This window comes from Heptranchias perlo, chromosome 5 (genome assembly GCF_035084215.1).
Source record: "Heptranchias perlo isolate sHepPer1 chromosome 5, sHepPer1.hap1, whole genome shotgun sequence".
Taxonomy (NCBI): Eukaryota; Metazoa; Chordata; class Chondrichthyes; order Hexanchiformes; family Hexanchidae; genus Heptranchias; species Heptranchias perlo.
In genome coordinates, this window is record NC_090329.1 from 134,550,489 (window position 1) to 134,574,757 (window position 24,269).

Sequence of the window (24,269 nt, forward strand, 5' to 3'; positions counted from 1 at the left end):
TAGGTGTGGGAGTCGGTGGGCTTATAGTAGATATTGGTTGACAGCCTATCCCCAGAAATGGAGATAGAGAAGTCGAGGAAGGGAGGAGTCGGAGATGGATCATGTGAAGGCGAGGGAAGGAAAGTTGATGAAATTTCCCAGTTCGGTGCGAGAGCAGGAAACGGCACCGATACAGTCATCAATGTACTGGAAAAAGAGGTGAGGGAGGGGACCTGAGTAGGACAGACCAAAGAATGTTCCATGTATCCCACAAAAAGGCAGGCATAGCTAGGACCCATACAGAATCCCATGGCAACACCTTTTATTCAGAGAAAGTGAGTGGTTTAGAGAGGCTCCTTTGGAAGAATACCTTGCTCCTGGTCTTCATTTCCTCCACTAGGACCTCCAGCGAGGCATCAGAAAAGCATGAGGCAGCCCTTCAACTCATTTGTACTGTCATAATCTTTTCCAACGTTCTTCCAACAAAGATGAAAGTAAAGAATGCAACCTTTCTCTAAGAAGTGCACCTGTTTTAAGTACAGTCGGGAAACGTGCTGGAAATTGGGCGGGTCAGGTGGGCGAGCTGCCCAATTCTGCAGGCGATCGGGGGGCAGCCCGTCCCTCAAATATTAATTAGGCATGGGAGTTAAAATGGCCTGGGTGTTGAACAAATTACTGTGCTTCTCTCCCTCTCCCTTTTGTTATTACTGTGACTGCTCCTGTTGCTGAAGAAGCCTATCCTATCTGATGGTGTTCTGGGAAGATACAGGGCCCCTGCTTTGATGAATACAGCACAGAACTGCTGCTCCGAGCAGTAAAAGAGAGGAGAGCACTATTTTGAAGAACAGGGGAGTTCTCCCGGGTGTCCTGGCCAATATTTATCCCTCAACCAACATAATTAAAAAACAGATCACGACACTGCAACAGTACTTCATTGGCTGTAAAGCACTTTGGGATGTCCTGAGGTCGTGAAGGGTGCTATATAAATACAAGTTTTTCTTTCTTTCTTTTAGTAAGCATGAGGTAAAGTCACAGGTGACACACAGAGCACAAATGACCAGGAAGAGTTGGGAGTGGAAGATGAGGAGACAGTCTTTGCTGACTAGAGGGTCCAGAGATGGCAGCTCTCAGTCTGAGCAAGACCCAGATCTCAGAGGGCAGGTATTTAAAACAAGAATGCTTTCTTTCAATCACATGTAGAGGCAGTGGAGGTGGTGACCTAGAATGTGCTGCAGGTGGTGGCTTAATTTGGGGAGACCATTAATTGCATCTGTGACACCTCGATGGGCATATGTACGGCCTGCTATGAGCGGCAGCTTGAACAAGATCTGGAGCAGAAGCTGCCAAACAGAGGACCAAGGTACAGCTGCAACAACTGGCATACTAAGACTGCATTATCAGTGATGTAGAGACATTGCCCAATATTAGTTGTTTGGCAGGTATCTGCAACCTTAAGATCTGCTCAATGATAATACTAGTGGCAGCAAGGCAGTCTTTGTATTGTTGTTCCTCGGGTCTCCTAATGATCCAAACTGGTGTTATCAACAATTGCTGCAGAGGATAGTCTTGGGCAATAATCAGCCATCGAGACATCTGACTTTGACTTGTGAACAGTGGTGGAATTGTGAGTTGTCTGAAAACAAAGAAATCAAGGCAGTTGCCTGGATAGAATGCATTCACAGGCATTGTGCGCCAGCTTTATGTTGAGAGAATGATACCCTTTCCTGTTGAGAACGTTTACATTGTTGGTGATGTATAATTGTATTCTGTTTCACGTTTTGTATCACCTAATGTAGTTTTGTTTTGTATTTACTTGGAATAGTTTGTTGCTGAAAGCTCGTTGTGAACTGCAAAAATCTGCTAAAATTGGTGAGCTTCAAAAGCTTTTTAGAAAGAACCTTAAAAAAAAGTACAAAGCCACAAACCAATTAAAAGGAACCTTGAAAAAGACTAACAAGGAAGAGGGATAGATCACTTGCAAATGTCTGAGTTGAGCTGAATGCAATTGTTGAAACTGATAATTAGAATCTATACATCTGTTCTAGAAAAGAGCAGAAAAAGCTGTTGAGGTTAGCAGAATGTTGTAATAAATAAATGCGACATAAATAGAGCTAACCATTAACTGTAGAGCAACCAAGTTCCGGAAGCTCTGAAGGAAGAAACATCCAAAGATTATGCCTTAGTCTGAGGGGAGAAGACCACCAAAGAAAGAAGAAAGAAGACTTCTCCTCAGATTAAACAAGTGCTATTGTGAGATTCTGTTTATTAACTAGTGAAACAAATGTATTTATCAAAAAGTTTATAGTCAAATGAGCATTACATACATAGAGGAAAAGGAAAGAGAAGAATTTTCTTCCATTTCCTTTTGATAAGTACTTTAGTGTTTTGCCTCCTCTGTTCTCGGGATCCCTTTTTCTAAATCTTTACAGATTCCTGGTCTATTAGTTATGTAACATCCTACTATCATAATAGATGGAGAGATAGTATATAACAACACCATTCCTGAAAGGTGTATATGTAGCAATGTGGATCCCCTCGATTGCACCTTGCACCTGAGGAAATATAGTCACTCAGTAAAAATTGACTGCCCTCTCATATAGATACGCATGCTCCACAGAAAAGAATATGAACAAGGCTGCTTGCACAATGCATCAGTTACATGCTTTATGCAACAATGGACAAATGATTGGCTGATATTACAAATGTCCCCCAAAGCTGCCCTGAAAGAAACAAGTGGCATAGGATTTAGGTGCCACAGTGACTTTTTCTGTCGCTAGTAATACATTGCCTCTGGTAGAGCTGGGCTCCAAATCTGGATCAATCAGGTGGCACAACTCAGTTACTGGCTCAGAAGGGAAGCGGGCCTTCTCAAACATTACTGAGTAGTGAGATTCAGATATATCCACGTTGGTCTGCAGACATGGTACCTGATCGCATAACATCCCGATCCTCCTCTTCTTCCTCTCTCCAGGGGACAATGAATTGTGGCAGGGAGATAGAATTTAAGGCAGAATCCAGATTCTTTGGATTCCACCACACTTAATCTCCGTAGAAAACCCCAATCCAAAGTGGGGAAGGCGCCGTCTTACATTAAAGCAGCAGTATGGGGGCATTTCTGTAGGTATTTCCACAAATACCAACAGAAACACCTCTGAAAGGCCAGGGTTGCAGGAGATGCAGGTCCCCTTCTGGACTTAGTGAAGGCATCAACAATGAACAATGTGATCTATCCTTCCAGGATCGATTACCGTAACTCAATGACAATTCTGCTCCCTCAGAGAAGAAGATAAAAAAATTTTAACCTTTGTCTTTAGCCTGATTGGGCCTCTGGCTCCCCTCCTCAGGGACATTTTTTAAAAATTTGTTCATGGGACGTGGGCGTTGCTGGCAAGGCCAGCAGTTATTGCCCATCCCTAATTGCCCTTGAGAAGGTGGTGGTGAGCCGCCTTCTTGAACTGCTGCAGTCCGTGTGGTGAAGGTTCTCCCACAGTGCTGATAGGTAGGGAGTTCCAGGATTTTGACCCAGCGACGATGAAGGAACGGCGATATATTTCCAAGTCAGGATGGTGTGTGACTTGGAGGGGAACGTGCAGGTGGTGGTGTTCCCATGTGTCTGCTGCCCTTGTCTTTCTAGGTGGTAAAGGTCACGGGTTTGGGAGGTGCAGTCGAAGAAGCCTTGGCGAATTGCTGCAGTGCATTCTATGGATGGTACACACTGCAGCCACTGTGCGCCGGTGGTGGAGGGAGTGAATGTTTGGGGTGGTGGATGGGGTGCCAATCAAGCGGGCTGCTTTGTCCTGGATGGTGTCAAGCTTCTTGAGTGTTGTTGGAGCTGCACTCATCCAGGCAAGTGGAGAGTATTCCATCACACTCCTGACTTGTGCCTTGTAGATGGTGGAAAGGCTTTGGAGTCAGGAGGTGAGTCACTCGCTGCAGAATACCTCTTGTTGCCACAGGATTTATGTGGCTGGTCTAGTTAAGATTCTGGTCAATGGTGACCTCCAGCATCTTGATGGTGGGGGATTCAGCGATGGTAATGCCGTTGAATGTCAAGGGGAGATGGTTAGATTCTCTCTTGTTAGAAATGGTCATTGCCTGGCACTTGTCTGGCGCGAATGTTACTTGCCATTTATCAGCCCAAGCCTGGATGTTGTCCAGGTCTTGCTGCATGCAGGCACGGACTGCTTCATTATCTGAGGGGTTGCGAATGGAACTGAACACTATGCAATCATCAGCGAACATCCCCATTTCTGACCTTATGATCGAGGGAAGGTCATTGATGAAGCAGCTGAAAATGGTTGGGCCTAGGACACTGCCCTGAGGAACTCCTGCAGCAGGGTCCTGAGGCTGAGGTGATTGGTCTCCAACAACTACTACCATCTTCCTTTGTGCTAGGTATGACTCCAGCCACTGGAGAGTTTTCCCCCGATTCCCACTGATTTCAATTTTACTTGGTCTCCTTGGTGCCACACTCGGTCAAATGTTGCCTTGATGTCAAGGGCAGTAACTCTCACCTCACCTCTGGAATTCAGCTCTTTTGTCCATGTTTGGACCAAGGCTGTAATGAGGTCTGGTGCCGAGTGGTCCTGGCGGAACCCAAACTGAGCAGCGGTGAGCAGGTTATTGGTGAGTAAGTGCCGCTTGATAGCACTGTCGATGACACCTTCCATCACTTTGCTGATGATTGAGAGTAGACTGATGGGGCGGTATTTGGCCAGATTGGATTTGTCCTGCTTTTTGTGGACAGAACATACCTGGGCAATTTTCCACATTTTGTCGGGTAGATGCCAGTGTTGTAGCTGTACTGGAACAGTTTGGCTAGAGGCGCAGCTAGTTCTGGAGCACAAGTCTTCAGCACTACAGCCGGGATGTTGTCGGGGCCCATAGCCTTTGTTATATCCAGTGCACTCAGCCATTTCTTGATATCACGTGGAGTGAATCGAATTGGCTGAAGACTGGCTTCTGTGATGATGGGGATATCGGGATAGGAGGCCGAGATGGACTATCTGCTCGGCACTTCTGGCTGAAGATGGTTTCAAACGCTTCAGCCTTGTCTTTTGCACTCACGTGCTGGACTCTGCCATCATTGAGGATGGGGATGTTTACAAAGCCCCCTCCTCCCGTTAGTTGTTTAACATAGCGTGTAATTTCAAGATTCTGATAATAACTCAGGGCAGGCACTTCTGTTGTTCTATTACAGGCACTGGTCCCCACCCCTATTATTTAAATGACCCATCCCCTGCGATTTGGGATGGGTCACTGATAGATGAAAATGGATATAAATTCTGCCCTGCTGCACATCCTGTGATGTATCAGCCCATGCAAAATAACCGCCCTCATACATTTGCTCCTGTATTCCATTTAAAATCTCACCATTTAAGGGGTAGTTTGTTTCCTTTTCTTGCCTCCAAAATGCATTATTTCACATTTGTCTATATTAAATTGCATCTGTCATGTATCTGCCTATCTTTCTAGCCGAGAAATCTCTGCCCAATTTTCCAATTGAGTTTGTCCAAGTAACGCCAGCTCACAGGATAAATCCAAATATACTATGGTCTCCACCAGAAACATTAGTTTGCTATTCTCTTTTCAGATATTGATGGAAGTGCTGTGCATTTCTAACATTGATGGAAAATATTGATTAATGATCATGGGAGATTTCAACTCCCACCAAATAAACTGGCATGAAGAGGTAGGGAAAGGGGAAAGGGGGATGGAGTGTTTACAGTGTGTCCCTGACTCCTCTCTTACTCGGTATGTGAGAAACCCAACGAAAGAGGAATCACTGCTAGATCTAGTAATGGGAAATGAACCGGAGCAGATAAGAGAAGTAAGCATCAGGGAACATCTAGGCATAGCGATCATAACATAGTAAGGTACAAAATAATGATTAACAAAGACATAAGTAAGACAAAGAACAAAGTAATAGATTGGAAAAAAGGTAATTTTGAGGGATGAGAATGGAACTAGGAAGGGTAAACTGGAAAAAAATTGACAGAGAAAGAGATAGTACAGCAGTGGGAAATATTTAAAACGGATAAATAAAGCGATAAGGGTAAATCCAAAAAAAAAGGCATACTCTAAGTGCATAGATAATAAAGGAGAGGATGACAAAAGGGAATACGAAGAGGTTAGGAAGGATGTCAAAAAAAATTAGGAAAGCAAAAAGGAATGATGAAATTAAATTATCACGGGATATAAAAAGAAATAGTGAAGTATTCTCCAGGCACATAAGTAACAAAAGAAAAATCAGGATAGGGATAGGGCCACTAAGGGATCCACAAGATAAACTCACAGGTAATCACTACAAAATGACAGAAATATTGATTAGTTACGTTGCCTCAGTATTTACCAGGGAGATTAACAAGGTGGTTATGACATTAAAAGAGGAGATCAAAAAAGTTATAAAGACATTTAGAATAGAAAGGGGGAAAATAATTGATAAATTAATCAAACTTACAGAGGATAAACCCTGGTCCGGATGGATTGCAGCCACAAATATTAAGGAAGTTAGGGAAGAGATAGTAGAGGCACTATTACATACATATAAAAATTCATTAGAAAATTGAATAGTGCCAGAGGACTGACGGACAGCTTATGTTATTCCTATATTTAAAAAGGGAAATAGAACAAGTCCAGGGAACTATAGACCAGTAAGCTTAACGTCGGTGGTAGGAAAGATAATGTCCCCGATTTTCAAAGGAAATTGCGGGTGCGCTGGGGTTGCAAAAATCAGGGAAATCCCCAGCGGGTGAGGAAGCCGGCTCCAACCCGCCGACTTCCAGGTTCCCCACAGATGCATCTGTGTGCGTGTGTGCCTCATGAATGCGGAAGTCCCACCGGCAATTAAAGTCGGCGGGATGATAGTTAAAGAATCAAATGTATCTCATTGAGGTATTTAAGGTACTTTATTTCTGACATAGTAGATAGTTAAAACAATTTTAAACTTACCTGGGCGGCTTTCCCACGGCTTCTGATTCACGCCCAGTGAAACCTACTCCGATGTCTCCCTCTCTGATGTCCCCCTCTCTCCCCGATGTCTCCCTCTCTCCCCGATGTCTCCCTTTCTGATGTCCCTCTCAGCCCCCGATGTCTCCCTCTCCAATATCCCTCTCAGCCCCCCATGTCTCCCTCTCCAATGTCCCTCTCAGCCCCCCATGTCTCCCTCTCCGATCTCCCCCTCTCCCCCCTCCAGTTATTCCTCTCCAAACGTCCCACTCCCCCCCGATGTCCCCCTCTACCCCCCAATCTTCCCCCTCAATCTTCCCCTCTCCCCCTGATCTTCCCCCTCTTCCCCCCGATCTTCCTCTTGCCCTCCTCCCCGATCTTCCCCTTCCCCCCCTCCCCGATCTTCCCCTCTCCCCCCTCCCCGATCTTCAGTGCCCTCAACTCTCCGTTCCAGCATCGGATGATGTCTCTTTCTCTCTCTTTCTCTCCCCCCACCCGCCTCGGCGTTGCAGCTCCTGTGGGCAGCCAGCTTGTCAATCAGGCTTGCTGCGCGAAACCCGGAAACAACTTTAATCACCATCAATTACATCGCGATCGCATCAGAAAAGGTAAGTTTTTTTTTATTTGGGTTTGCCATGCGCACCTTCAACACCCCGCACTGCCAACCCGCCACCATTTCAAAATTGAGCCCAATGGAATCTTTACTCAAAGATGTAATAGAAAAAAATCTAGAAAACAAAAATATAATAAAGAGTAGTCAGCATGGATTTCAAAAGGGAAAGTCATGCTTCACCAACCTTATTGAATTCTTTGAAGAAGTAACAGAAAGAGTAGACAGGGGCAATGAAGTAGAATCATAGAATCATAGAAGTTACAACATGGAAACAGGCCCTTCGGCCCAACATGTCCATGTCGCCCAGTTTATACCACTAAGCTAGTCCCAATTGCCTGCACTTGGCCCATATCCCTCTATACCCATCTTACCCATGTAACTGTCCAAATGCTTTTTAAAAGACAAAATTGTACCCGCCTCTACTACTGCCTCTGGCAGCTCGTTCCAGACACTCACCACCCTTTGAGTGAAAAAATTGCCCCTCTGGACCCTTTTGTATCTCTTCCCTCTCACCTTAAATCTATGCCCCCTCGTTATAGACTCCCCTACCTTTGGGAAAAGATTTTGACTATCGACCTTATCTATGCCCCTCATTATTTTATAGACTTCTATAAGATCACCCCTTAACCTCCTACTCTCCAGGGAAAAAAGTCCCAGTCTGTCTAACCTCTCCCTGTAAGTCAAACCATCAAGTCCCGGTAGCATCCTAGTAAATCTTTTCTGCACTCTTTCTAGTTTAATAATATCCTTTCTATAATAGGGTGACCAGAACTGTACACAGTACTCCAAGTGTGGCCTCACCAATGCCCTGTACAACTTCAACAAGACATCCCAACTCCTGCATTCAATGTTCTGACCAATGAAACCAAGCATGCCGAATGCCTTCTTCACCACCCTATCCACCTGTGACTCCACTTTCAAGGAGCTATGAATCTGTACTCCCAGATCTCTTTGTTCTATAACTCTCCCCAACGCCCTACCATTAACGGAGTAGGTCCTGGCCCGATTCGATCTACCAAAATGCATCACCTCACATTTATCTAAATTAAACTCCATCTGCCATTCATCGGCCCACTGGCCCAATTGATCAAGATCCCGTTGCAATCCTAGATAACCTTCTTCACTGTCCACAATGCCACCAATCTTGGTGTCATCTGCAAACTTACTAACCATAGATGTAATATATTTGGATTTTCAACAGGCCTTCAATAAGGTACCGCATTGTAGATTCATGACTAAGGTCAGAGCACGTGGAGTCAGGGGACAGATGGCAGAATGAATAGCAAGCAGGCTACAAAACAGAAAACAGAGAGTGAAGTTTAAGGGTAGCAATTCAGACTGGCAAAAGTTGGGAAGTGGTGTTCCAAGGAATCAGTGCTGGGACCACTGTTGTTCACAATTTACATCAACAATTTGGACTCGAGAATCAGAAGTACAATTTCAAAATTTGCGGACGACACGAAATGGGGGCTGAAGTTAATGCAAAGGAAGAATGCATTAAAAATGCAAGAATAATTAATAAACTTGCTGAATGGGCATGTAGTTGGCAAATAAATTTCAATACAGATAAATGTGAGGTGGTGCATTTTGGTAGAAAGAATAAGGGGGCCACATATTGCTTGGATAATAAGAGTAAAATGGGGTAGTGGACCAAAGGGATCTAGGGGTACAAATCACTAAAAGTAACGAAGCACGTTAATAAGGCCATAAAAAGGCAAACCAAGCATTGGGGTTAATTTTTGGAGGGACAGAATTGAAAAGCAGATAAGTTATATTAAACTTGTATGGAACCTTGGTTAGATCACACTTGGAGTACTGTGCACAGTTCTGGTCTTCATATTATAAGAAGGATATCGAGGCATTAGAGAAGGTGCAAAAAGATCCACAAGGATGATACCAGTACTGAGAGAATACACTTATCAGGAAGGACTAAACTGGCTGGGGCTCTTTTCTCTAGAAAAGAGATAGCTGAGGGGTGACCTGATAGAGGTCTTTAAGATAATGAAAAGGTTTGATAGGATAGACGTAGCGAAAATGTTTTCACTTGTCGGGGAGTCCAAAACTAGAGGTCATAAATATAAAATAGTCGCTAATAAATCCATTAGGGAATTCAGGAGAAACTCCTTTACCCAAAGAATGGTAAGAATGTGGAACATACTACCACAAGGAGGCAAATAGCATAGATGCATTTAAGGCGAAGCTAAATAAGCACACAACAGAGAAAGGAATAGAAGGGTACACTGATAGGGACAGATGAAGTAGGGAGGGAGAAGGCTCGTGTGGAGCATAAATGCTGGCATCGACCAATTGGGCCAAATGGCCTGTTTCTGTGCTGTAGACTCAATGGCCCCGATATTAGTGGGGAGGCGGGATGGCAGCTGGGGCGGGGGGGGTGGCGATCAGGCGTGTGGCAAACCCGCATGAACCAAACATACCGTTTCCGACGCAATCACACATTGATTGATATTGGTTAACGTCTTCTCCGGGTTTCGAGCCCAGCAGCTAGCCTGATTGACAGGCTGGCTGCTGCCATCAGGAGCTGCAACGCGAGGGAGGGGTGGGGGGGAGGGCAAGAGAGAGAGACAGACGTCATCCGGCACTGGAACAGAAGACTGGGATTGGTGGGGGGGGGATGGAAGATACGGTGCTGGACTGCAAGACTGGGGGGGGGGAAAGAGAATAAGATCAGGGGGCGGGGTAGAGGGGAAGATCGGGGTGACATCGGGGGAAGATTGGGAGATAGAAAAGGGGGACATTGGAGCAGGTGAAGAGGGGGAAATTGGAGCGGGAGACATCGGACATCAGAGCAGGTTTCAAAGGTAGGTGCATTTAGTGTTTTCACTTCCTTGCATGGTTTTTTATTTATTTTGTTTAGTTTCTTTTTCCCTGATCCGGCCCTTCACGCCTGGTGAAGCGGTGGGCAAGCCGCCCGGGTAAGTTAAAAATCTTTCTAACTTCTTAATCTGTCGCAGGTAAAGTACCTTAAGTACCTCAATGAGGTACATTTGGCTCTTTAACTACTTCCATTTTTGGGTCGTCCGCGCGCACAGGTGGGTCCCTGGGAAACTCGGAAGTCGATGGTATTTGCGCGATTTTCAGGGCCCCCCCACCCCCAACACAACCACATTTGCCTCCTAAAATCACCCCCAATGTAACATTTTCCGTTTTTATTTCAGAATCCTACATTCCTTTCTATGACTACAAACTAGAAAATCTTGTGCAGGAGATAATATAGATCGGCTGCTGATAACAGGAGAAAAAGGACTAGGGGCACTGTCCAGTATGTATTCTTATGTTCTCTCCCACCAGAGTGGGGCAGTCAGTGCAGTTGTTAAAAATATAAAATACTGAAGTAAAACTAACAGTATGGAAAGTTTTACCTGCATTTTTTTAATAGCAATTTCAGAATCCTGGTCCCACACACGAGTGGTACCATCATCAGTGATATATTCCTTGCAGGCTGTAACCATTTGGTTTGTGACCTAAAGTTGATAACATACAATATCACAGCACAATTACCAAAATGCAGATGGATTCAGAGATTAAATTCATATTCAGGTTAAGATACCTACCTTAATAAAGAGGGAGGTCATCTGTTGTGATGTGTTGTAGTATCTTGACACATTGTGGATCATTTGAATAGCATTTATCAAATTTGGAACACCCTTTGTCATAGTCACCTGGAAATTGAATTATTTCACAACTGTGATACTATAGACAAAAACATTCAAAAATAATGGACAGAATTACAAGTTACACTACTTTGTTGGTCATCGTTGAGTGGACTTTTTTCCCACTTGGGAATAAACTCAGGTCACAGCTAGAGCGATAGCCCTTGAAGTCGTCAGTTCAATTTTGAAGTTGGGATGCTAACCAAGTGACTCTTCCTATCCCGAGTTATTTATAAAGGGCATGTTCTCTGAGCAATATCAAAAGAAAATAATTTTTTATATATATGAATGGTAGCAAATAACTACAAAAATAATACAGCCAAATATTTAGAATCTAGGCCAGGAAATTCTTTGGATAGCAAAAATCAATCGATCTCAGATTTAAAATTATTAATTGAGCCAGCATCTACTGCTTTTTGTGGAAGATAGTTCCATGCTTCTACCACCCTTTGCGTGAAGAAGTGTTTCTTAACTCCTCTCCAGGAGGGCCTGGCTCTGATTTCAAGGTTATGTCCCCTTGTCCTAGACTCCCCCTCCATTGGAAAAAGTTTCTCTCTATTTACCCTATCAATTCCTTTCAAAATCCCAAAAACTTGAATCAAATCACCCCTCAACCTTCTATATTCTGAGGAATACAAGCCTCGTTTTTTTTTATTCGTTCATGGGATGTGGACGTCGCCAGCAAGGCCAGCATTTATTGCCCATCTCTAATTGCCCTTGAGTGGTGGTGAGTTGCCTTCTTGAACCGCTGCAGTCCGTGTGGTGAAGGTTCTCCCAAAGTGCTGTTAGGTAGGGAGTTCCAGGATTTTGACCCAGCGATGATGAAGGAACGGCGATATATTTCCAAGTCGGGATGGTGTGTGACTTGGAGGGGAACGTGCAGGTGGTGTTGTTCCCATGTGCCTGCTGCCCTTGTCCTTATAGGTGGTAGAGGTCACGGATTTGGGAGGTGCTGTCGAAGAAGCCTTGGCGAGTTGCTGCAGTGCATCCTGTAGATGGTACACTGCAGCCACGGTGTGCCGGTGGTGAAGGAAGTGAATGTTTAGGGTGGTGGATGGGGTGCCAATCAAGCGGGCTGCTTTGTCCTGGATGATGTCGAGCTTCTTGAGTATTGTTGGAGCTGCACTCATCCAGGCAAGTGGAGAGTATTCCATCACACTCCTGACTTGTGCCTTGTAGATGGTGGAAAGGTTTTGGGAGTCAGGAGGTGAGTCACTCGCCGCAGAATACCCAGCCTCTGACCTGCTATTGTAGCCACAGTATTTATATGGCTGGTCCAGTTAAGTTTCTGGTCAATGGTGACACCCAGGATGTTGATGGTGGGGGATTCGGTGATGGTAATGCCATTGAATGTCAAGGGGAGGTGGTTAGACTCTCTCTTGTTGGAGATGGTCATTGCCTGGCACTTGTCTGACGCGAATATTATTTGCCACTTATCAGTCCAAGCCTGGATGTTGTCCGGGTCTTACTGCATGCGGACACGGACTGCTTCATTATCTGAGGGATTGAGGATGGAACTGAACACTGTGCAATCATCAGCGAACATCCCCATTTCTGACCTTATGATCGAGGGAAGGTCATTGATGAAGCAGCTGAAGATGGTTGGGCCTAGGACACTGCCCTGAGGAGCTCCTGCAGCGATGTCATGCGGCTGAGATGACTGGCCTCCAACAACCACTACCATCTTCCTTTGTGCTAGGTATGACTCTTCCTTTGTGCTAGGTTTATGCAATCTCTCCTCATAAATTAACCCTTGGAGCCCTGGTAACATTCTGGTGAATCTGCGCCGTATTCTTTCCAAGGCCAATATATCCTGTTTAAGGTGCGGTGCCCAGAACGGTACACAGTACTCCAGAAGTGGTCTAACCAGGGCTTTGTATAGCTGTAGCAAAATGTCCTCCCGTTTATATTCTAGCCCTCTGGATATAAAGGCTAACATTCCATTAGCCTTTTTGATATTTTTTTTGTACCTGGACCACTAAATCTCTTTGGACTTCCACTGTTCCGAGCTTTTCACCATTTAAAAAATACTCGGATCTATCCTTTTTTGGTCCAAAATGGATGAGCTCACATTTACCTGTGTTCAAATCCATCTGCCACAGTTTTGCCCACTTACTTAATCTATCAAAGTATCTTTGTAATTTTATGCTCCCATCTACACTAATTGCTATGCCACCAATCTTTGTGTCATCGGCAATCTTGGATATATGGCTCTCTATCGTATTATCTGATTTATTAATAAATATAGTGAATAGTTGAGGCCCCAGATCCTTGTGGGACACCACTAAGTCAGTTCCTTCCAATTCGAGTACGTAAGCATTATCCCTAATCTCTGTCTCCAATGCCTAACCAATCTCCTAACCAGGTCCAATAATTTGCCTCCAATTCCATGAGCTTTAATTTTAGCTAACAGTCTCTTATGTGGAACCTTATCAAATGCCTTCTGGAAATCCATATTAACTATATCTGTAGACATACCGCTGTCTATTACTTTCGTTAATTCCTCAAAAAATTCAATTAGGTTCATCAGACATGACCTATCCTGTTGGATCTCTCTAATCAGCTCAAATTTCTCTAAGTGCTCAGTCACTCTGTCCTTAATTATAGATTCCAATAAATTCCCCACAACAGATGTTAGACTAACAGGTCTATAATTTCCTGGTTTCTCTCTCTCACCTTTCTTAAATAATGGAGTTACATTTGCAATTTTCCAATCTAAAGGAACAATTCCTGAATTGAGAGAGGTTTGGAAGATTACGGCTAAAGCATCTGTAATTTCCAGATCTACATAAGAACATAAGAAATGGGAGCAGGAGTAGGCCAATCGACCCCTCGAGCCTGCTCCGCCATTCAATAAGATCATGGCTGATCTGATCCTAACCTCAAATCTAAATTCATGTCCAATTTCCTGCCCGCTCCCCGTAACCCCTAATTCCCTTTACTTCTAGGAAACTGTCGATTTCTGTTTTAAATTTATTTAATGATGTAGCTTCCACAGCTTCCTGGGGCAGCAAATTCCACAGACCTACTACCCTCTGAGTGAAGAAGTTTCTCCTCATCTCAGTTTTGAAAGAGCAGCCCCTTATTCTAAGATTATGCCCCCAAGTTCTAGTTTCACCCATCCTTGGGAACATCCTTACCGCATCCACCCGATCAAGCCCCTTTACAATCTTATATGTTTCAATAAGATCGCCTCTCATTCTTCTGAACTCCAATGAGTAGAGTCCCAATCTACTCAACCTCTCCTCATATGTCCACCCCCTCATCCCCGGGATTAGCCGAGTGAACCTTCTTTGTACTGCCTCGAGAGCAAGTATGTCTTTTCTTAAGTATGGACACCAAAACTGTATGCAGTATTCCAGGTGCGGTCTCACCAATACCTTATATAACTGCAGCAATACCTCCCTGTCTTTATATTCTATCCCCCTAGCAATAAAAGCCAACATTCCGTTGGCCTTCTTGCTTTTAAACCCTGGGATGGAAACCATCTACTTCCTTTAAAACCCTGGGGTGGAAACCATCAGGTCCTGGGGATTTGTCAGTCTTTAGTGCCATTATTTTTTCTAATATTGTTTTCTTGCTTATGTTAACATTGGTGAGTTACAGTCCTTGATTCATTGTTAGTTTCCCTGGAATGTCACGTATATTATCCTCTTCCTCCACTATGAAAACTGACACAAAGTAATCATTCGACAAGTCTGCCATTTCCTTATTTTCATTTGCAATATTACCTGCATCTGTTTTCAAAGGGTCCACGTTACCCTTGACTACTCTTTTCCTTCGAACATAATTGTAAAAACATTTTGTGTTAATTTTGATATCCCTCACAAGTTTCTTTTCGTATTCCCTTTTTGTAGCTCTTACTATATTTTTTATCTTCCTTTGCTCTTCTTTGTATCTCTTCCAGTCCCCTAGATCTACACTATTCATTGCACTTTTTTCTGCTCTTTCCTTTAGTTTTGTTATCTCTCACTCTTTTGTCGACCATGGTTGTTTTATTGGTAAGTAGAACTCTTACCCCTTAGGAGTATATACTGGTCCTGTATTAAGCTAAATTCTTTTTTGAACACCTCCCACTGTTTATTTGTAGTTTTACCCAGTAACAGTATTGACCAGTTTGCTGTCGTCAGTCTCTATCTCATCCCATTAAAGTTCGCCTTACCAAAATCTAGAATCTTAGTAACTGTGTTATGTCTCTCCTTTTCAAACCTAACATTGAATTTGATCATATTATGAACACTGTTAGATAAATGTTCCCCTACTGTTAGATTATTAACTAATCTGGCTCATTACTCATTACTAAATCTAGTATAGCCTATAAAAATGTTTTAAGTCTTTAGTTTATTTCTATTAGGTTTAGTTAATAATCTAATAAATCGAGACATGGCAGGGCAGCTCAGACCCGTGGAATGCACATCTTGTGCCATATGAGAACTCCAGGATGCTTCCTGTGATCTGGACAACCACAGGTGCAGGAAGTGTCATCAGCTGGAGGAGCTCGAGCTCCGGGTTTCAGAACTTGAGCAGCAACTGACGTCACTGCATTGCATCCGCGAGGCTGAGTGTTTCGTGGATAGCAAGTTTCAGGAGGTTGTCACCCCGCAGCTTAAGAGAGTGCAGGCAGACAGTGACTGGGTGACCGCCAAACAGACAAAGAGAACGAGGCAGGTAGTGCAGGAATCCCCTGAGTGCATCTCACTCTCTAACTGGTTCTAGTGAGGGAGAGGGCTCCTCTGGGGAGTGCAGCCAGAGCCAAGTCTATAGCACCATGGCTCAGCTGTACAGGGGCGGAGGAGAAAGGTCAGGCGAGAGATAGTGATAGGGTACGGTAGCAGAGTGGTTATGTTACTGGACTAGTAATCCAGAGGCCTGGACTAATAATCCAGAGTCATGAGTTCAAATCCTGCCACGGCAGCTGGGGAATTTAAATTAAATTAATTAAATAAAATCTGGAATTAAAAAAGCTAGTATTCGTAATGGTGGCCATGAAACTACCGGATTGTCGTAAAAACCCATCTGGTTCACTAATGCCCTTTAGGGAAATAAACCTGCTGTCCTCACCTGGTCTGGTCTATATGTGACTCCAGACCCACAGCAATGTGGTTGATTCTGAAATGGCCCAGCAAGCCACTCTGTTGTGCAATCTTGATTAAAAAAAAGTCATAATAAGAATAAAACCGGACGGACCACCTGGCACCGGACACTGGGGAGGTGGGATCCGTACAAGCCGGATGGGCTACACCTCAACAGGGCTGGGACCAATATCCTTGCAGGGAGGTTTGCTAGTTCTGTTGGGGAGTGTTTAAACTAACTTGGCAAGAGGATGGGAACCTGAGTGTAGATTCAGATGGGAGAGACTCAGAACTAGAAATGGAAGGCAGAAAATTAGTAAGTGAGTTTGGAAGGCAGAGGAAACAAAGGTTAGAGAAAAAAGAGCAAGGGAGTTTGGCAGTGCTTAAAGGTAAATACCTCAATGTAAGGAATATAGTGAATGAGGCAGATGAGCTGAGGGCACTGATGGGCACATGGCAGAATGATATCTTAGCTATTCCATGAAGAATGGCTTAAAGAGGGGCAGGAATGGCAGCTGAACATTTCTGGATACAGGGTTTTCAGATGAGATAGGAGGATAAAAAAGGAGGGGGGTGGTAATTTTGGCTAAAGAAACAATTACAGCTGTGAGGAGGGATGATATGTGAGAAGGATCATCAAATAAGGCCATATGGGTTGAGCTAAGGAACAAAAAAGGGGCAGTCACACTACTGGGACTGTACTATAGACCCCCAAACAGTCAGAGGGAGATAGAAGAGCAGATGTGCAGGCAAATTTCTGAGAAGTGCAAAAACAAAGGGTAGTAATCATTGAGGATTTCAAACTACCCTAATATTAACTGGGATACAAACAGTGTGAAGGATATAGAGGGCACAAAATTCTTACAATTTTTTAGCCAGTACATAGCAAGCCCAAGAAGAGAGGGGGCAGTTCTGGATTTAGTTTTAGGAAATGAAACTGCATAGGTGGAAGGAGTAGCAGTGGGAGAGCATTTTGGTAGTAGTGATCATAATTCAGTTAGATTTAGCATAGTTATGGAAAGGGACAAAGATAGAACTGGAGTTAAAGTTCTCAGTTGGGGAAAGGCCAATTTTATTAAGCTGAGAAGTGATTTAGCAAAAATGGACTGGAAACAGCTACTTGAAGGTAAATCAATGGGAGAGCAGTGGGAGGCATTCGGGGGGGAGATTCAAGGGGTTCAGAGTAAATATGTTCCCACAAAGAAAAAGCGTAGGACTCCCAAATCTAGAGCCCCCTGGATGTCAAGGAGCATACAGGGCAAGTTAAGGCAGAAAAGGAAAGCTTATGTCAGACACCGAGAACTCAATACTACAGAAAGCCTAGAGGAGTACAGAAAGTGCAGGGATGAAATTAAAAAGAAAATTAGAAAGCAAAGAGAGGGCATGAAAAAATATTGGCAAGTAAAATCAAGGAAAACTCAAAGATGTTTTATAAATACATAAAGAGCAAGAGGATAACTAAGGAAAGAGTAGGGCCTATTAGAGACCAAAAAAGGTAACCTATGTGTGGAGGCAGAAGATGTTGGTATGGTTCTTAATGAATACTTTGTGTGTGCCTTCACAAAAGAGAGGGACGATGCAGACATTGTAGTTGAGGAGGAGGAGGAGTGTGAAATATTGGATGGGATAAACATAGTGAGAGAGGAAGTATGAAGGGGTTTAGCATCTTTGAAAGTAGATAAATCATCAGGCACGAATGAAATGTATCCCAGGCTGTTAAAAGAAGCAAGGGAGGAAATAGCGCTGGCTCTGACCATCATTTTCCAATCCTCCCTGGATACAGGCGTGATACCAGAGGATTGGAGGACTGCTAACGTTGTACTATTGTTTAAAAAGGGAGCAAAGGATAGACCAGTAATTTGCCCACCATTGAGGTTAGACAGGCCAGTCAGTCTAACCTCAATGGTGGGCAAATTACTGGAAACAATTTTGAGGGACAGGATAAACCGTCACTTAGAAAGGCATGGAGTAATCAAGAACAGACAGCATGGATTTGTTACGGGAAGGTCGTGTCTAACTAACGTGATTGGATTTTTTGAAGAGGTAACAAGGAGTGTAAATGAGAGTAGTGCATTTGATGTAGTCTACATGGATTTTAGCAAGGCTTTTGACAAGGTTCCACATGGCAGACTGGTCAAAAAGATGCAAGCCCATGGGATCCAAGAGAAAGTGGCAAGTTGAATCCAATATTGGCTCAGCGGCAGAAAACAAAGGATAATGGTTGACGGGCATTTTTGTGACTGGAAGTCTGTTTCTAGCGGGGTTCTGCGGGGCTCAGTACTAGGTCCCTTGCTTTTTGTGGTATATTAATGATTTGGACTTAAATGTGGGGAGCATGATTAAGAAGTTTGCAGATGATACAAAAATTGGCCATGTGGTTGATAGTGAGGAGGAAAGCTGTAGACTGCAGGAAGATATTAATGGACTGGTCAGGTGGGCAGAAAAGTGGGAAATGGAATTCAATATGAAGTGTGAGGTAATGCATTTGAGGAGGGCAAACAAGGCAAGGGAATACACAATAAATGGGAGGATACTGAAATGTGTAGAGGAAGTGAAGGACATTGGAGTGCATGTCCACAGATCCCTGAAGGTAGCAGGACAGGTAGATAAGGTGGTTAACAAGGCATATGGAATACTTTCCTTTATTAGCCGAGGCATAGAAAAGAACAACAGGGAGGTTATGCTAGAACTGTATCTAAACCACTAGTTAGGCCTCAGCTTGAGCACTGTGTACAGTTCTGGTCACCATATTACAGGAAGGATGTAATTGCACTTGAGAGGGTACAGAGGAAATTTACGAGGATGTTGCCAGGACTGGAGAATTTTAGCTATGAGGAAAGATTGGATAAGCTGGGGTTGTGTTCTTTGTAACAGAAAAGGCTGAGGGGTGATTTAATTGAGGTGTAAAAAATTCTGAGGGGCCTAGATAGAGTGGATAGGAAGGACCTAATTCCCTTAGCAGAGAGGTCAATAACCAGGGGCATAGATTTAAAGTGATTGGTAGAAGAATTAGAGGCGAGCTGGGGAAAAGCTTTTTCACCCAGAGGGTCGTGGAGGTCTGGAACTCACTGCCTGAAAGGGTGGTAGAGGCAGAAACCCTCGTCACATTTAAAAAGTACTTGGACATGCACTTGAAGTGCCATAACCTACAAGGCTACGGACCAAGTGCTGGAAAGAGGGATTAGGCTGGGTGGCTCATTTTTAGCCGGTGCGGACATGTTGGGCCAAATGGACTCCTTTTGTGCCATAAATTTTCTATGATTCTAAAAGAGAAAAAAGCAATTTCTTCACCATTATAGCGCAAGATCATGAAACTGTAAGAGGTTAAAGAACGTAAATAAAGCCCATTCCCTCCACAGACCATGTACAAATTGGCCTGTAATCGATGTACTCAACCCATTCAATTTTCTGAGTGAACCAACGAACTACAGAAAAACCTCAAAAAATAAGGCCTGGCAATTGAGTGAAACTCTAGAATATTAACCCAGCTCTACAACCACAACCACTTACGCCTGACCAGTTGAATAATTTCATAGGTCCAGCAAGACCGAAATCACTAGCCTGGATTTCACTCATCTGGAGCACCTGATCTCAGGCAGTTCAGGGCATGCAGGCGCACACAATGGAACAAGAATGTGGAACACCCATGACATCAGCTATTTTCTGCCAGAAGTTGCGTCAGCAGGAGGAAGCATCGACCCAAATCTGCTTCATTGCATTGAAATTAAATGATGGGCTGACAAATATTAAGACTTGTGACGTTTTTGTATATTTGTTATATTTAATGTATTTGTACATTTGTTATATTTAATGTCAGATGCTTGATCTGACCTAATTTTGCAAATTGGACACCTGTTTGCCATGCAATGCTCAGCCCTTCCCTATAGCAGGCATCTCCCAATCTACTGCCATTACTGTGCCTAAAGATTGGCAAAGTGGCTTAAAAAGCTGTTTGTACAATGACTTTACAACGTTTCTCAGCAGATTCCGCCAATCTTCTGCCAAGGTTCTGACAGTAGATCGGGAGAACCCCCTATGAAAATTCCACGCACCTGTTTCTATCCCTTCATAATTCTAAATAACATTATCACATCTACCCTATTTCTCTTCTGTTCCAACAAAGACAGCCTCAATTTCTCAAGGCTTCCTTCATATCATAGTAGGTACAACGCAGGAGGCCATTCGGCCCATCCTGCTGTGCAGGCTCTTTGAAAGAGCTATCCGATTAATCCCATTCCCGAACACTTTCCCCACAGCCCTGTAAATTTTTTCCCTTCAAGTATTTATCCAATTCCCTTTTGAAAGTTACCACTGAATTTGCTTCCACCACTCTTTCAGGCAGTGCATTCCAAATCGTTACAACGCGCTACGTAAAAAAACGTTTCCTCATGTCACCTCTGGTTCTTTTGCCGATCACCTTAAATCTGTGTCCTCCGGTTACCAACCCTTCTGTCACTGGAAACGGTTTCTCCTTATTTACTCTGTCAAAACAGTTCATCATTTTGAACATCTCTATCAAATCTCCCCTTAAACTTCTCTGTTCTGAGAACAACCCCAGCTTCTCAAAAAAACTGAAGTCCCTCATTCCTGGCACCATTCTGGTAAATCTCTTCTGCACCCTTTCTAAAGCCTTGGCATCCTTCCTAAAGTGTGGCGCCCAGAATTTAACACAATGCTCCAGTTGAGGCCTAACCAGTGTTTTTTAAGGTTTAGCATAACTTCTTTGCTTTTGTATTCTATGCCTCTATTAATAAAGCCCAGGATTCCATTTGCTTTTTTAAACAGCCTTCACAACCTGTCCTGCCACCTTCAAAGATTTGTGTACATACACCCCTAGTTCTCTCTGTTCCTGCACCCACTTTGAAATTGTAGCATTTAGTTTATATTGCCTCTCCTCATTCTTCCTACGAAAACGTTTCACTTCACTCTTCTCTGCATTAAGGCTTATTTCAAGACCCAGCTAGGCAGCTGTCTTATCTTTAACCTTATCTCCGCGAAAGTATATCGTCTCAGTTAGCCTTCAACAGTCTGAAGCAATAACAATACGCTTTTCAAACTTGGTCAACCTTGCCAGCATGCTTTCTTGAACAGTTACATTTAACAGTTCTGTGTTCTATCCAGGGTTTCTAGCCCAGCCTTTTAGTTTCCTTAAAACTGGTGTTAAAAATCCATACTATAAAGTCCAAAATCCTTCAGGCCTTATCCACTTGACATGCTGATTTTAATGCCTTGTGAACCCAAATCCCTCCGCTCTTCCACATCACTCAACTATTCCCTATTCAAAGTATAATTATTACTTTTTTAACCCAAATGTACCACCTCATAACTGGCATTGAATTCCATCTGCCACCTTTTTGCCCATTTCAACATCTTATCAAAATTGTCTTGCAGCTTCCTTTGGTCCTCAGAATTATTTACTATGCCTGGCACTTTGACCTCCTTTAGCCTTATTAACTTCTCTAATACTTTCCCTTTATTTATTATAATATCTCCCGCTAAAAGCAGACAGGGGCCTACTCAACATGCAAAAGTCGCTGCCCAATGAGGTCATCGATGGCGCAACTTATTTTTAACCTCAACGCAGGGGGAGTCCCGTCCTGACTGCTGCCCAGCAGCAGAAACATGACGGGTGGAGCCACTGGCCAGAAGAGGCCAGATAAGTTTTACAACTTTGCCTTTTTTTAAGCTTGTGGGCCAGTAGGAGCAGGAATGCTCCCCCCAGGTCTCACAAGGAAGCCTTCAGCCTCCCTAGCCCTGATTGCGGCCCTGATCTTTCATGCTCCCATACCCAGTGTCGATCACAGCCTGGAGCCTTGCCCCCCACCCCCACCCTCGTACTGACTGCCGCTAAGTTCCGCTCCCCGCCCGCCAGCCAGCCAGGCTGACAATCTGGCTTGCTGTCGGACGGGAGTCTGCAGTAACTTATTTAAATAAGGCCCTGCCGTTCAGATCAGTGATGCCTCCATGCCCTGGCCTTGCAGGTTCTTCGCCACTAACAGTTACCAGAGCACCCTTCTCACCTCTCTGTTAATATTGGGGCTCATAGATCTGGAAAACTAAGGAGGGTAACCAAGCTGGGGAATTGTAAAAAAAAAGAACTCGTTATAACTAAAGTTATTAAAAAGGGACATAGGAAAGGGATTAGGTAACATAGAAACATGTGAATTCTCATGTAGTAGGGTTGGAAAAAAGGTTTTAAAAAGTGAGCGTTAGAACAGATACTTTGGAATTGGTTTAAGGTCTGGTCAACCAAGTACACCGAACTCGGAACTATAACTTGTTATGAATTTCCTCGTGAACTCACAAGGTATTACTGTAAGTGTGGCTGTAAGTGTGGCTGTTAAGTGTATGTTTAATCATTGTCAAAAATAGCTATGACTGTATGCATAATATCCCATGGATATCAACAGTAAATGCTTTGAACCCTATTGTTTTGAGGAGTAACTTATAAGTAAGAACACCCATCCTCCAACAGCATCTACCCGACAATGTGCAAAATTGCCCAAGAATGTCATTTCCATAAAAAACAAGATAAATCCAATCCGGCTAATTACCGCCCTATCAGCCTATTTCCAAACATCAGCAAAGTGATGAATGAAGTCGTTAACAGTGCTATCAAACGCACTTACTCACCAACAACCTGTTCACTGATGCTCAGTTTGGGTTCCGCCAGGACCACTCGGCTCCAGACCTCATTACAGCCTTGGTCCAACATGGACACAAGAGCTGTATTCCAGAGGTGAGGTGAGAGTGACTGCCCTTGACATCAAAGTAGCATTTGACCGAGTGTGGCACCAAGAAGCCCGAGTAAAACTGACGTCAACGGGGATCACGGGGGAAACTCTCCATTGGCTGGAGTCATATATGGTACAAAGGAAGGTGGCTGTGTTCATTGGAGGCCAAACATCTCAAACAAGACATCACTGCAGGAATTTCTCACTTTTTAAAAAATTCGTTCATGGGATGTGGGGGTCGCTGGCAAGGCCAGCATTTATTGCCCATCTCCAATTGCCCTTGAGAAGGTGGTGGTGAGCTGCCTTCTTGAACCGCTGCAGTCCATGTGGAGAAGGTTCTCCCACAGTGCTGTTAGGTAGGGAGTTCCAGGATTTTGACCCAGCGACGATGACGGAACGACGATATATTTCCAAGTCGGGATGATGTGTGACTTGGAGGGGAACGTGCAGGTGATGTTGTTCCCATGTGCCTGCTGCCCTTGTCCTTCTAGGTGATAGAGGTCACTGTTCTAGTCCCAACTATCTTCAGCTGCTTCTTCAATGACCTTCCCTCCATCATAATGTCAGCAGTAGGACTGTTCGTTGATGATTGCACAGTGTTCAGCTTCATTCGCAATTTCTCAGATAATGAAGCAGTCCATGCCACATGCAGCAAAACCTGCACAACATCCAGGTTTGGGCAAGTAACATTCATGCCAGACAAGTGCCAGACAGTGACCATCTCCAACAAGAGAGATCATAACCACCTCCCCGTGACGATCAATGGCATTACTATCGCCGAATTCCCCACGAAATTGGCTAAGGGACAGAAAGCAGAGATTTTTTTCAAACTGGAGGGAAGTTTACATGTGGTGCTCCCCGGGGGTCGGTATTAGAACCACTGCTCTCTTTGATATATATTAATGACCTGGACTTGGATGTACAAGGCATAATTTCAAAATTTGCAGATGACACGAAACTTGGTAATAAACAATGAGAGGGAAAATAATAGTCTTCAGGAGGAAATAGACAGATTGGTGAAATGGGCAGATCAAATTTAACGAAGAGAAGTGTGAAGTGATACATTTTGATAGGAAGAATGAGGGGAAGCAATGTAAAATAAATGGTACAATTTTAAAGGGGATGCAGGAACAGAGACACCTAGGGGTGCATATACCCAAATCTCTGAAAGTGGCAGGACAAGTTATCAAGGCTGTTAAAAAAGCATGTGAGATCCTGGGCTTTATAAATAGAGATATAGGGCACAATTTTA

General features: G+C 43.8%; 1 protein-coding gene across 1 annotated transcript in view; it reads right to left on the reverse strand.

Moving 5' to 3' along the window:
* The window catches only part of LOC137322210 (dynein axonemal heavy chain 8-like), a 1,468,904-nt gene that overhangs the window by 1,307,096 nt on the left and 137,539 nt on the right, over nucleotides 1-24,269 (reverse strand). The window contains exons 9-10 of the mRNA XM_067985326.1: nucleotides 11,113-11,220; nucleotides 10,921-11,022 (exon numbers count right to left, since the gene is read on the reverse strand). Of these exons, the coding sequence (XP_067841427.1) occupies nucleotides 10,921-11,022; nucleotides 11,113-11,220 (210 nt within the window). The remainder of the gene's footprint in view (nucleotides 1-10,920; nucleotides 11,023-11,112; nucleotides 11,221-24,269) is intronic.